This window comes from Heptranchias perlo, chromosome 35, assembly GCF_035084215.1.
Source record: "Heptranchias perlo isolate sHepPer1 chromosome 35, sHepPer1.hap1, whole genome shotgun sequence".
NCBI classification, from domain to species: Eukaryota; Metazoa; Chordata; class Chondrichthyes; order Hexanchiformes; family Hexanchidae; genus Heptranchias; species Heptranchias perlo.
Window position 1 is genome coordinate 23523618 of NC_090359.1, and position 13094 is coordinate 23536711.

Consider the following 13094-nt stretch of genomic DNA (forward strand, 5'->3'; position numbering starts at 1 on the left):
TACCTCTCTTCCCCCACCGCCCTTGCTAACAAACCTCAGAGCAAAGTGGTCAGCTGGGATAGAAAGTGATGACTGGGCGGAGACACGGTTCCAAATGGGAGGAGGGTCCTACCTTATTGAATGATTCTAACCTGGGGAGCATGAGAGAGAGAGAGAAAGAGGCGCCTTTGTCCTGCTCTATCTTTAGCAGAAGCTTCGGTAAGCAATGCATCTTCTTCACTGCACAAAAAAAGAAAGGCAATTAAGAAACAGATAGAATTTGCAACGACTGCAGTTGTTTTCGAATCAATTTTTTTTTCTGTTGTTGCAATGTTCTTGATTAAGATGAAAGAAAGAAACGCATCCATCCATTTCTTGACTTGTTCCTGGTCGTTTCATTCTGCTATCCCCTCTCGTTGACAGAGTCCACGGGAGCTGTGTGTGAGCGAACCTGATCAAAGAGGGAAGAGAACACCCGCTACTTGGAGAGGGGAGCCTGACGAAAGGGGACCTCAGTTGCTGTTTCTGGTTTGGAGAAGGAAGAGAAGGGGGAAAAGGGTTTTTTTTTGGGGGGGTTTGGAAGGGGAAGGGTGGGGAGAGGAGGAAGGAAGATCGTACATAGGCCAGGATTATGTATGTGAGCTCTCTCCTGCTGCTGCTCGTAAATTGGGGACTGGCAAGGAGCTGTCCAGCACCGTGTACCTGCTGGAATAGAGCCTCGGATTGCAGTGAGAAAGACCTGGTCGCAGCTCCATCTGGACTGCCCTTGGACATTACCAATCTCAGCCTGGCGCATAACAAGGTCCTCTCCATACCTTTGGGATATTTTTCCTGCTATACAGAACTGGTGATACTGGATTTGCGCAATAACTGTCTCGCCGACCTCCCCAGCGGCCTCTTCCTCCCCCTGAAGAAACTCGCCCATCTCGACCTGAGCTACAATAACTTGACCCGGGTGACCTACGACCTGTTGCAACCAGCCCAGAACCTGGCCAGGCTGATCCTCAGTCACAACCCCGGGCTGTCTGTCATCGCCCCCCAAGCTCTCTCCGGCTTACCTCAGCTCCACTACTTGGATCTCAGTCACAATGGTCTCACCTTCCTCGGTCAGGAGCTTTTGGACGGTCTCCCCGCCTCCGTCTCCGTTCGACTGGCCGGCAACCCCTGGTTCTGCGGCTGCACCATGGTGCCCCTTCTCAAATGGGTCGCCAGCAATCTCCAGCGGTGCAATTCCGGTAGGCTACATGTGTCAGTCTCAACGGGCTATTCGTAGTTTCTGCTTTTAAAGCCATCCGAGGGCATGTTTTTTTTTTCTTTTAAGGAAAGTTTCTTTCAAAATATTTCAGGTTCTCATCATTATGGTTTGCATCACGTGGAGTTTACAGCGCAGAAACAGGCCATTCGGCCCCACTAGTCCAGGTCATTCGGGCCCCGCTGGTCCTTGCCAGTCTTCCTGCTCCGCTGGAGGCTCCTCTCACCCGAGGGTGTTAGAATGTGGAACTCAGTACCGCAAGGAGCAGTCGAGGCGACAAGCATAGATGCATTTAAGGGGAAGCTAGATACACACAAGAGGGAGGGTGGAATAGGAGGATATGCTGATTGGGTGAGATGAAGTGGAGTGGGAGGAGGCTCGTGTGGAGCATAAACACCGGCCTGTTTCTGTGCTGTAAATTCTACGTGATGTAGTATTTCATCGACCTGCACATCCTTCTATATGGTTTAGACCATAGAACAGTGGAGGAACACTGGGGTAGATTTGCGATGCAAATGAAAATTGGGGCACTTTTGCCAATGGGCAGTGCCAGTTTCATGCCCGGTGGCAGGTTGAAAATGTAGCCCATTGGATGCATCCATGGGGCATTCACGCTATACGCTCAGGTTAGGGTTTTGGCTTGGGATGGATTGAGGCCTGTGGATCAGGCTGGGGTGGCTGCCAGTGAGTTTAGCTGCGGGGAAGGGGCCACGATCCGGGGTGGGGTGAGAGGGGGCAGTTCCCGCTCCTGCTCCGCCCGGGGCCACGAAAACAATTCCAGACTTACCTGTGGCCGGGCCTCTTCGGTTCCAACGCCCGTGGAAGTGATCAGAGTGCGCTCGGTGCAGGCTCTGACCTAAAATGGCGAAAGGGGGTTGTAATTATGTCCCAGGAGCCCATATTAAAAGGGGCCTGTTGCCTGAACCGGACGGGCGCTTTGGACGCCCCTGGAGACAGGACCCTTTCAACATGGCGCCGGCCCACATTAAAACCAGGCGATGTGGGTGAAAATCGACCCCCTCTTTTCAGTCTGGTGTTCAGTGGGGATCTGACTCCGGATTGAGACCAGATGTACGTTGTCACTGCAGACTCCGTGTGAAGTGAAGCTGCTTCTGACTTTCCCCCCTCACCATATGCTACGTTGCAGTGTATTTGTCCCGAATAGTGAGAAACTCTAATTATAAAATAAAAGGGTGTGTTTTAGTTCGGAGCAGTGCAGCTCTGCTGCCCTAAATTTCCTCGATCCACCCAGTACGCATCCCATAAGCCCGTTTATTTGAGGGAGTGGGAATGGTACGGTATTATTTTTGGATCCAGACATGGACCCCAGTCCTGGGCTCTCGTTCTCTGGGGTCGATTTCCAACTTGCTCTCTTTGTGTCTATCTCTGCCTCTCTCTCATTCTCATATAAAACATATGGCCCACAGAACAATGAACTCAACATTTCCTAAATAAAACGTTGAGCCACAGAAAAGTTTGAAACACAGACTTTCTTTTTGTTTTGTTGTGAGAATCCAGTTTGCTGTTATTTCCTCCTCTGCTCAGCTGTGTGTACTGACCCAGACGGTTTCCTGTAATTGGTTTTAGTTGAGACCGATTAAATGTGCAGTGATCGTTAATCTTTCAGTGCGGATTTTTATTTTACATTTCAAAATATACATTATTTCATAAAATTTCAAGATACGCACAGTTCAATGTAAAAACACACAATTTCAAGCAATATAGTTTGAATCAATACAGTGCAGGTCGTATACACTATAATCTCAATTTAAAACACAGTACGTATCTTCTAATACATTCTAACACAATACAAGGTGGGGTGGCTTTATATGGGGGGGGGGGGGCCTTTCCCCATAAAGCCTTTGCATAGGCCGCACCTCACTTTAGTGCGTCCCGCAGCACGCACTCCTGGACCTTGGAGTGCGCCAGTCGGCAACACTCGGTCGTGGACAGCTCCTTCAGCTGGAAGACCAGCAGGTTTCGGACGGGCCAAAGGGCCTCCTTCACCGAGTTGATGGTCTCCCAGCCGCAGGTGGTGTGTGTGCCGGGGAACAGCACAGCGTCCTGTGTTGGTACCTGTTGGGTACCAAAGCAATTCTCCGCTGTTGCACTAATCGAAACAAGCACATCCTTTGGGCCACCTTTACAGCTCCAGTTCAATTTCAGGTACTGGTTTGAGGTAATCCATGTTTAGGACACTGTGCAGCTGGTAGAACTGAATTATACTGCCAGCTCCCACATAGATGTCAAGCCAGGGGAAGCCCCCACATAATAATCACACGCCGGTTAAATTGTAGTGTTAGCCAGGAGCCAACAGGACAACAGTCTCCGGGCGAGATTATCAATGGAAAATGATGAAGGTCCCAGGTCTCAGTCACTGGTTCAAAGAGAAAAGGAGAGTGAGGCAACCTCCCTGAGGAGAGAGTCTGTCCTCGAGACAGGATGACCACCTTGAGGTGGTCTGAAACTGTTTGAGGTGGTCTTACACTGTTTGCGGTGGTCTCACACTGTTTGAGGAGGTCTCACACTGTTTGAGGAGGTCTCACTCTGTTTGAGGAGGTCTCACACTGTTTGAGGAGGTCTCACACTGTTTGAGGAGGTCTCACACTGTTTGAGGAGGTCTCACATTGTTTGTGGAGGTCTCACACTGTTTGAGGTGGCCTCACACTGTTTGAGGTGATCTCACAATGTTTGAAGAGGCCTCACACTGTTTGAGGAGGTCTCACACAGTTTGAGGAGGTCTCAGACTGTTTGAGGTGGTCTCACAATGTTTGAGGTGGTCACACACTGTTTGAGGTGGTCTCACACTGTTTGAGGTGGTTTCAGACTGTTTGAGGTGGTCTCACACTGTTTGAGGAGGTCTCACACTGTTTATGAAGGTCTCACATTGTTTGAGGAGATCTCACATGATTTGAGGAAGTCTCACACTGTTCGTGAAGGTATAACACTGTTTGAGGAAGTCTCACACTGCTTGAAGTGGGCTCTCACCATTTGAGTGGTCTCGCACTGTCTGAGGAGTTCTCACACCATTTGAGGTGGTTTCACATCGTTTGAGGTGGTCTCACACTGTTTGACGAGGTCTCACACTGTTTGAGGTGGTCTCACACTGTTTGACGAGGTCTCACAATGTTTGAGGAGCTCTCACACAGTTTGAGGTGGTCTCACATGATTTGGGGTGGTCTCACACTGTTTGAGGAGTCCTCACACTTTTTGAGGAGGCCTCACACTGTTTCTGGTGGTCTCACACTGTTTGAGGTGGTCTCACACTGTTTGAGGTGGTCTCACACTGTTTGAGGAGGTCTCACGCTGTCTGAGGAGGTCTCACGCTGTCTGAGGAGGTCTCACGCTGTCTGAGGAGGTCTCACGCTGTCTGAGGAGGTCTCACGCTGTCTGAGGAGGTCTCACACTATCTGAGGAGGTCTCACACTGTTTGGTGAGATTTTGCACTGTTTGAGGAGGTTTCACACTGTTTGAGGTGGTCTCACACTGTTTGAGGAGGTCTCACACTGTTTGTGAAGGTCTCAAACTGTTTGAGCAGGTCGCACACTGTAAAGGTCTCACACATTTTCAGGCGGTCTCACACTGTTTGTAAAAGTCTCACACTGTTTGAGGAGGTCTCACACTGTTTTTGAAGGTCTCACAATGTTTGAGGAGGTCTCACACTGTTTGTGGAGGTCTCACACTGTTTTTGAAGGTCTCACAATGTTTGAGGAGGTCTCACATTGTTTGAGGTGGTCTAACACTGTCTGAGGTGGTCTCACGCTGTTTGAGGAAGTCTCAGACTGTTTGAGGAGGCCTCAGACAGTTTGAGATGGTCTCACACTGTTTGAGGAGGTTTCACACTGTTTGAGGAGGTTTCACACTGTTTGAGGAGGTTTCACACAGTTTGAGGTGGTCTCACACTGTTTGAGGAGGTTTCACACTGTTTGAGGAGGTTTCACACTGTTTGAGGAGGTTTCACACTGTTTGAAAAGGTCTAACACTGTTTGAGGTCGTCGCACATTGTTTCAAGTGGTCTCTCCCTGTTTGAGGTGGTCTCACACTGTTTGAGGAGGACTCACACTGTTTGAGGAGGACTCACACTGTTTGAGGAGGTCTCACACTGTTTGAGGTGGTCTCACACTGTTTGAGGAGGACTCACACTGTTTGAGGAGGTCTCACACTGTTTGAGGTGGTCTCACACTGTTTGAGGTGGTCTCACACTGTTTGAGGAGGACTCACACTGTTTGAGGTGGTCTCACATTGTTTGAGGTGGTCTCACACTGTTTGAGGAGGACTCACACTGTTTGAGGAGGTCTCACACTGTTTGAGGAGGACTCACACTGTTTGTGAAGGTCTCAAACTGTTTGAGCAGGTCGTGCACTGTAAAGGTCTCACACATTTTCAGGCGGTCTCACACTGTTTGTAAAAGTCTCACACTGTTTTCGGAGGTCTCACAATGTTTTCGGAGGTCTCACACTGTTTGAGGAGGCCTCACATTGTTTGAGGTGGTCACACGCTGTTTGAGGTGGTCTCACACTGTTTGAGGAGGTCTCACACTGTTTGAGGACATCTCACACTGTTTGAGGAGGTCTCACACTGTCTGAGGAGGTCTCACTCTGTTCGTGAAGGTCTAACACTGTTTGAGGTGGTCTCACGCTGTTTGAGGAGGTCTCAGACAGTTTGAGGAAGTCTCAGACAGTTTGAGGTGGTCTCACACTGTTTGAGGAGGTCTCACATTGTTTGAGATGGTCTAACACTGTTTGAGGTGGTGTCACACTGTTTGTGAAGGTCTCACAATATTTGAGGAGCTCTCACACAGTTTGAGGTGGTCTCACATGATTTGAGGTGGTCTCATACTGTTTGAGGAGGTCTCACTCTGTTCGTGAAGGTCTAACACTGTTTGAGGTGGTCTCACGCTGTTTGAGGAAGTCTCAGACTGTTTGAGGAGGTCTCTCATTGTTTGAGATGGTCTCACACTGTTTGAGGAGGTTTCACACTGTTTGAGGTGGTCTCACACTGTTTGAGGAGGCCTCTCTCTGTTTGAGGAGGACTCACACTGTTTGAGGTGGTCTCACACTGTTTGAGGAGGCCTCTCCCTGTTTGAGGAGGACTCACACTGTTTGAGGAGGACTCACACTGTTTGAGGAGGTCTCACACTGTTTGAGGAGGTCTCACACTGTTTGAGGTGGTCTCACACTGTTAGAGGTGGTCTCACACTGTTTGAGGTGATCTCACACTATTTAAGGAGGCCTCACACTGTGTCTGTTGGCGTAACACTGTTTGAGGAGGACTCACACTGTTTGAGGAGGTCTCACACTGTTTGAGGTTCGCTCACACTGTTTGAGGTGCGCTCACACTGTTTGAGGTGGTCTCACACTGTCTGAGGAGGTCTCACACTGTCTGAGGAGGTCTCACACTGTCTGAGGAGGTCTCACACTGTTTGAGGAGGTCTCACACTGTCTGAGGTGGTCTCACACTGTTTGAGGAGGTCTCACACTGTTTGAGGAGGTCTCACACTGTCTGAGGTGGTCTCACACTGTTTGAGGAGGTCTCACACTGTTTGAGGAGGTCTCACACTGTTTGAGGAGGTCTCACACTGTTTGAGGTGGTCTCACACTGTTTGAGGAGGTCTCACACTGTCTGAGGAGGTCTCACACTGTTTCAGGATGTCTCACACTGTTTGTAAAAGTCTCACACTGTTTCAGGATGTCTCACACTTTGATGTTCTGACATTGTGTGAGGAGCTCTCACACAGTTTGACGTGGTCTCACACTGATTGAGGTGGTCTCACATGATTTGAGGTGGTTTCACGCTGTTTGAAGTGGTCTCTCACTGTTTGGGAGGGGTGTCTCACACTGTTTGTGAAGGTCTCACACTGTTTGTGAAGGTCTCACACTGTTTCAGGATGTCTCACACTGTTTGTAAAAGTCTCACACTGTTTCAGGATGTCTCACACTTTGATGTTCTGACATTGTGTGAGGAGCTCTCACACAGTTTGACGTGGTCTCACACTGTTTGAGGAGGTCTCACACTGTTTGAGGAGGTCTCACACTGTTTGAGGAGGTCTCACACTGTTTGAGGAGGTCTCACACTGTTTGAGGTGGTCTCACACTGTTTGAGGAGGTCTCACACTGTCTGGGGAGGTCTCACACTGTTTCAGGATGTCTCACACTGTTTGTAAAAGTCTCACACTGTTTCAGGATGTCTCACACTTTGATGTTCTGACATTGTGTGAGGAGCTCTCACACAGTTTGACGTGGTCTCACACTGATTGAGGTGGTCTCACATGATTTGAGGTGGTTTCACGCTGTTTGAAGTGGTCTCTCACTGTTTGGGAGGGGTGTCTCACACTGTTTGTGAAGGTCTCACACTGTTTGTGAAGGTCTCACACTGTTTGAGGAGGTTTCACACTGTTTGTGAAGGTCTCACACTGTTTGAGGAGGTTTCACACTGTTTGAGGACATCTGACACCGTTTGAGGAGGTTTCACACTGTTTGAGGAGGTCTCACACTGTTTGTGAAGGTCTCACACTGTTTGAGGAGGTTTCACACTGTTTGAGGAGGTCTCACACTGTTTGTGAAGGTCTCACACTGTTTGAGGAGGTTTCACACTGTTTGAGGAGGTTTCACACTGTTTGAGGAGGTTTCACACTGTTTGACGACATCTGACACCGTTTGAGGAGGTCTCATACTGTTTGAGGTGGTTTCACACTGTTTGAGGAGGTCTTACACTGTTTGAGGAGGTCCCACACTGTTTGAGGTGGTCCCACACTGTTTGAGGAGGTCTCACACTGTTTGAGGTGGTCACACGCTGTTTGAGGTGGTCTCACACTGTTTGAGGAGGTCTCACACTGTTTGAGGAGGTTGCACACTGTTTGTGAAGGTCTCACACTGTTTGAGGAGGTTTCACACTGTTTGAGGAGGTTGCACACTGTTTGTGAAGGTCTCACACTGTTTGAGGAGGTTTCACACTGTTTGAGATGGTCTCACACTGTTTGAGGTGGTCTCACACTGTTTGAGGTGGCCTCACTGTTTGAGGTGGTCTCACACTGTTTGAGGTTGTCTCACACTGTTTGAGGTGGCCTCACACTGTTTGAGGTGGTCTCACACTGTTTGAGGAGGTCTCACACTGTTTGAGGTGATCTCACAATATTTGAGGAGGCCTCTCCCTGTTTGAGGTGGTCTCGCACTGTTTCTGTTGACGTAACACTGTTTGAGGTGGTCTCACACTGTTGAGGTGGTCTCACACTGTTTGAGGTGGTCACACACTGTTTGAGGTGGTCTCACACTGTTTGAGGTGGTCTCAAACTGTTTGAGGTGGTCACACACTGTTTGAGGTGGTCTCACACTGTTTGTGAAGGTCTCACAGTTTGAGGAAGCCTCACACTGTTTGAGGTGGTCTCACACTGTTTGAGGTGGTCTCACACTGTTTGAGGTGGTCTCACACTGTTAGAGGTGGTCTCACACTGTTTGAGGAGGTCTCACACTGTTTGAGGTGGTCTCACACTGTTTGAGGTGGTCCCACACTGTTTGAGGTGGTCCCACACTGTTTGAGGTGGTTTCACACTGTTTGAGGAGGTCTCACACTGTTTGAGGTGGTCTCACATTGTTTGAGGTGGTCTCACACTGTTTGAGGTGGTCCCACACTGTTTGAGGTGGTCTCACACTGTTTGAGGAGGTCACACGCTGTTTGAGGTGGTTTCACACTGTTTGAGGAGGTCTCACACTGTTTGAGGTGGTCTCACAGTGTTTGAGGAGGTCACACGTTGTTTGTGAAGGTCTCACACTGTTTGAGGTGGTCTCACACTGTTTGAGGAGGTCTCGCACTGTTTGAGGAGGTCTCGCACTGTTTGAGGTGGTCTCACACTGTTTGAGGAGGTCTCACACTGTTTGTAAAGTTCTCACTCTTTTTGAGGATGTTTCACACTGTTTGAGGTGGTCCCACACTGTTTGTAAAGTTCTCACTCTTTTTGAGGATGTTTCACACTGTTTGAGGAGGTTTCACACTGTTTGAGGAGGTTTCACACTGTTTGAGGAGGTTTCACACTGTTTGTAAAAGTCTCACACTGTTTGTGAAAGTTTCACACTGTTTCTGGATATCTCACACTATTTGTAAAAGTCTCACACTGTTTGAGGAGCTCTCACACAGTTTGACGTGGTCTCACACTGTTTGAGGTGGTCTCACAAGACTTGAGGTGGTTTCACGCTGTTCGAAGTGGTCTCACACTGTTTGGGAGGGGTGTCTCACACTGTTTGAGGAGGTCTCACACTGTTTGTGAAGGTCGCACACTGTTTGAGTAGTTCTCACATTGTTTGTGAAGGTCGCACACTGTTTGAGTAGTTCTCACACTGTTTGAGGTGGCCTCACACTGTTTGAGGTGGCCTCACTGTTTGAGGTGGTCTCACACTGTTTGAGGTGGCCTCACTGTTTGAGGTGGTCTCACACTGTTTGAGGTTGTCTCACACTGTTTGAGGTGGCCTCACACTGTTTGAGGTGGCCTCACTGTTTGAGGTGGTCTCACACTGTTTGAGGTTGTCTCACACTGTTTGAGGTGGCCTCACACTGTTTGAGGTGGTCTCACACTGTTTGAGGAGGTCTCACACTGTTTGAGGTGGTCTCACACTGTTTGAGGTGGTCTCACACTGTTTGCGAAGCTCTCACACTGTTTGTGAAGGTCTCACACTGTTTGAGGTGGCCTCACTGTTTCAGGTGGTCTCACACTGTTTGAGGAAGTCTCAGACAGTTTGAGGTGATCTCACAATATTTGAGGAGGCCTCTCCCTGTTTGAGGTGGTCTCGCACTGTTTCTGTTGACGTAACACTGTTTGAGGTGGTCTCACACTGTTGAGGTGGTCTCACACTGTTTGAGGTGGTCACACACTGTTTGAGGTGGTCTCACACTGTTTGAGGTGGTCTCAAACTGTTTGAGGTGGTCACACACTGTTTGAGGTGGTCTCACACTGTTTGTGAAGGTCTCACAGTTTGAGGAAGCCTCACACTGTTTGAGGTGGTCTCACACTGTTTGAGGTGGTCTCACACTGTTTGAGGTGGTCTCACACTGTTTGAGGTGGTCTCACACTGTTAGAGGTGGTCTCACACTGTTTGAGGAGGTCTCACACTGTTTGAGGTGGTCTCACACTGTTTGAGGTGGTCCCACACTGTTTGAGGTGGTCCCACACTGTTTGAGGAGGTCTCACACTGTTTGAGGTGGTCCCACACTGTTTGAGGAGGTCTCACACTGTTTGAGGTGGTCCCACACTGTTTGAGGAGGTCTCACACTGTTTGAGGTGGTCTCACATTGTTTGAGGTGGTCTCACACTGTTTGAGGTGGTCCCACACTGTTTGAGGTGGTCTCACACTGTTTGAGGAGGTCACACGCTGTTTGAGGTGGTTTCACACTGTTTGAGGAGGTCTCACACTGTTTGAGGTGGTCTCACAGTGTTTGAGGAGGTCACACGTTGTTTGTGAAGGTCTCACACTGTTTGAGGAGGTCACACGCTGTTTGAGGAGGTCTCACACTGTTTGAGGTGGTCTCACACTGTTTGAGGTGGTCTCACACTGTTTGAGGAGGTCTCGCACTGTTTGAGGAGGTCTCGCACTGTTTGAGGTGGTCTCACACTGTTTGAGGAGGTCTCACACTGTTTGTAAAGTTCTCACTCTTTTTGAGGATGTTTCACACTGTTTGAGGTGGTCCCACACTGTTTGTAAAGTTCTCACTCTTTTTGAGGATGTTTCACACTGTTTGAGGAGGTTTCACACTGTTTGAGGAGGTTTCACACTGTTTGAGGAGGTTTCACACTGTTTGTAAAAGTCTCACACTGTTTGTGAAAGTTTCACACTGTTTCTGGATATCTCACACTATTTGTAAAAGTCTCACACTGTTTGAGGAGCTCTCACACAGTTTGACGTGGTCTCACACTGTTTGAGGTGGTCTCACAAGACTTGAGGTGGTTTCACGCTGTTCGAAGTGGTCTCACACTGTTTGGGAGGGGTGTCTCACACTGTTTGAGGAGGTCTCACACTGTTTGTGAAGGTCGCACACTGTTTGAGTAGTTCTCACATTGTTTGTGAAGGTCGCACACTGTTTGAGTAGTTCTCACACTGTTTGAGGTGGCCTCACACTGTTTGAGGTGGCCTCACACTGTTTGAGGAGGTCTCACACTGTTTGAGGAGGTCTCACACTGTTTGAGGTGGCCTCACTGTTTGAGGTGGTCTCACACTGTTTGAGGTTGTCTCACACTGTTTGAGGTGGCCTCACACTGTTTGAGGTGGTCTCACACTCTTTGAGGTGGTCTCAAACTGTTTGAGGTGGTCACACACTGTTTGAGGTGGTCTCAAACTGTTTGAGGTGGTCACACACTGTTTGAGGTGGTCTCACACTGTTTGAGGTGGTCTCAAACTGTTTGAGGTGGTCACACACTGTTTGAGGTGGTCTCACACTGTTTGAGGTGCGCTCACACTGTTTGAGGTGGTCTCACACTGTTTGAGGAGGTCTCACACTGTTTGAGGTGGTCTCACACTGTTTGAGGTGGTCTCACACTGTTTGAGGTGGTCTCACTCTGTTTGAGGTGGTCTCAAACTGTTTGAGGTGGTCTCACTCTGTTTGAGGTGGTCTCACACTGTTTGAGGTGGTCTCAAACTGTTTGAGGTGGTCTCACTCTGTTTGAGGTGGTCTCACACTGTTTGAGGTGGTCTCAAACTGTTTGAGGTGGTCTCACTCTGTTTGAGGTGGTCTCACACTGTTTGAGGAGGTCTCACACTGTCTGAGGAGGTCTCACACTGTTTGAGGAGGTCTCACACTGTTTGAGGTGGTTTCACACTGTCTGAGGAGGTCTCACACTGTTTGACGAGGTCTCACACTGTTTGAGGTGGTCTCAAACTGTTTGAGGTGGTCTCACTCTGTTTGAGGTGGTCTCACACTGTTTGAGGAGGTCTCACACTGTTTGAGGAGGTCTCACACTGTTTGAGGTGGTCTCACACTGTTTGAGGAGGTCTCACACTGTTTGAGGAGGTCTCACACTGTTTGAGGAGGTCTCACAATTTTTCAGGCTGTCTCACACTATTTGTAAAAGACTCACACTGTTTCAGGTGGTCTCACACTATTTGCAAAAGTCTCACACTGTTTCAGGATGTCTCACACTGTTTGTAAAAGTCTCACACTGTTTCAGGAGGTCTCACACTGTTTGTGAAGGTCTCACACTTTTTCAGGCTGTCTCACACTGTTTGTAAAAGTCTCACACTGTTTCAGGAGGTCTCACACTGTTTGCAAAAGTCTCACACTGTTTCAGGAGGTCTCACACTTTGAAGTTCTCACATTGTGTGAGGAGCTTTCACACAGTTTGACGTGGTCTCGCACAGTTTGAGGTGGTCTCACATGATTTGAGGTGGTTTCACGCTGTTTAAAGTGGTCTCTCACTGTTTGGGAGGGGTGTCTCACACTGTTTGTGAAGGTCTCACACTGTTTGAGGATGTTTCACACTGTTTGAGGAGGTCTCACACTGTTTGAGGTGGTCTCAAACTGTTTGAGGTGGTCACACACTGTTTGAGGTGGTCTCAAACTGTTTGAGGTGGTCACACACTGTTTGAGGTGGTCTCAAACTGTTTGAGGTGGTCACACACTGTTTGAGGTGGTCTCACACTGTTTGAGGTGGTCTCAAACTGTTTGAGGTGGTCACACACTGTTTGAGGTGGTCTCACACTGTTTGAGGTGCGCTCACACTGTTTGAGGTGGTCTCACACTGTTTGAGGAGGTCTCACACTGTTTGAGGTGGTCTCACACTGTTTGAGGTGGTCTCACACTGTTTGAGGTGGTCTCACTCTGTTTGAGGTGGTCTCAAACTGTTTGAGGTGGTCTCACTCTGTTTGAGGTGGTCTCACACTGT

General features: G+C 48.8%; 1 protein-coding gene across 1 annotated transcript in view; it reads left to right on the plus strand.

Moving 5' to 3' along the window:
• Nucleotides 1-610: 610 nt before the first annotated feature.
• Nucleotides 611-13094, plus strand: part of LOC137302172 (leucine-rich repeat-containing protein 55-like) — a 31028-nt gene continuing 18544 nt past the window's right edge. Inside the window, exon 1 of the mRNA XM_067971836.1 lies at nt 611-1214. Coding sequence (XP_067827937.1) covers nt 611-1214 — 604 coding nt within the window. The remainder of the gene's footprint in view (nt 1215-13094) is intronic.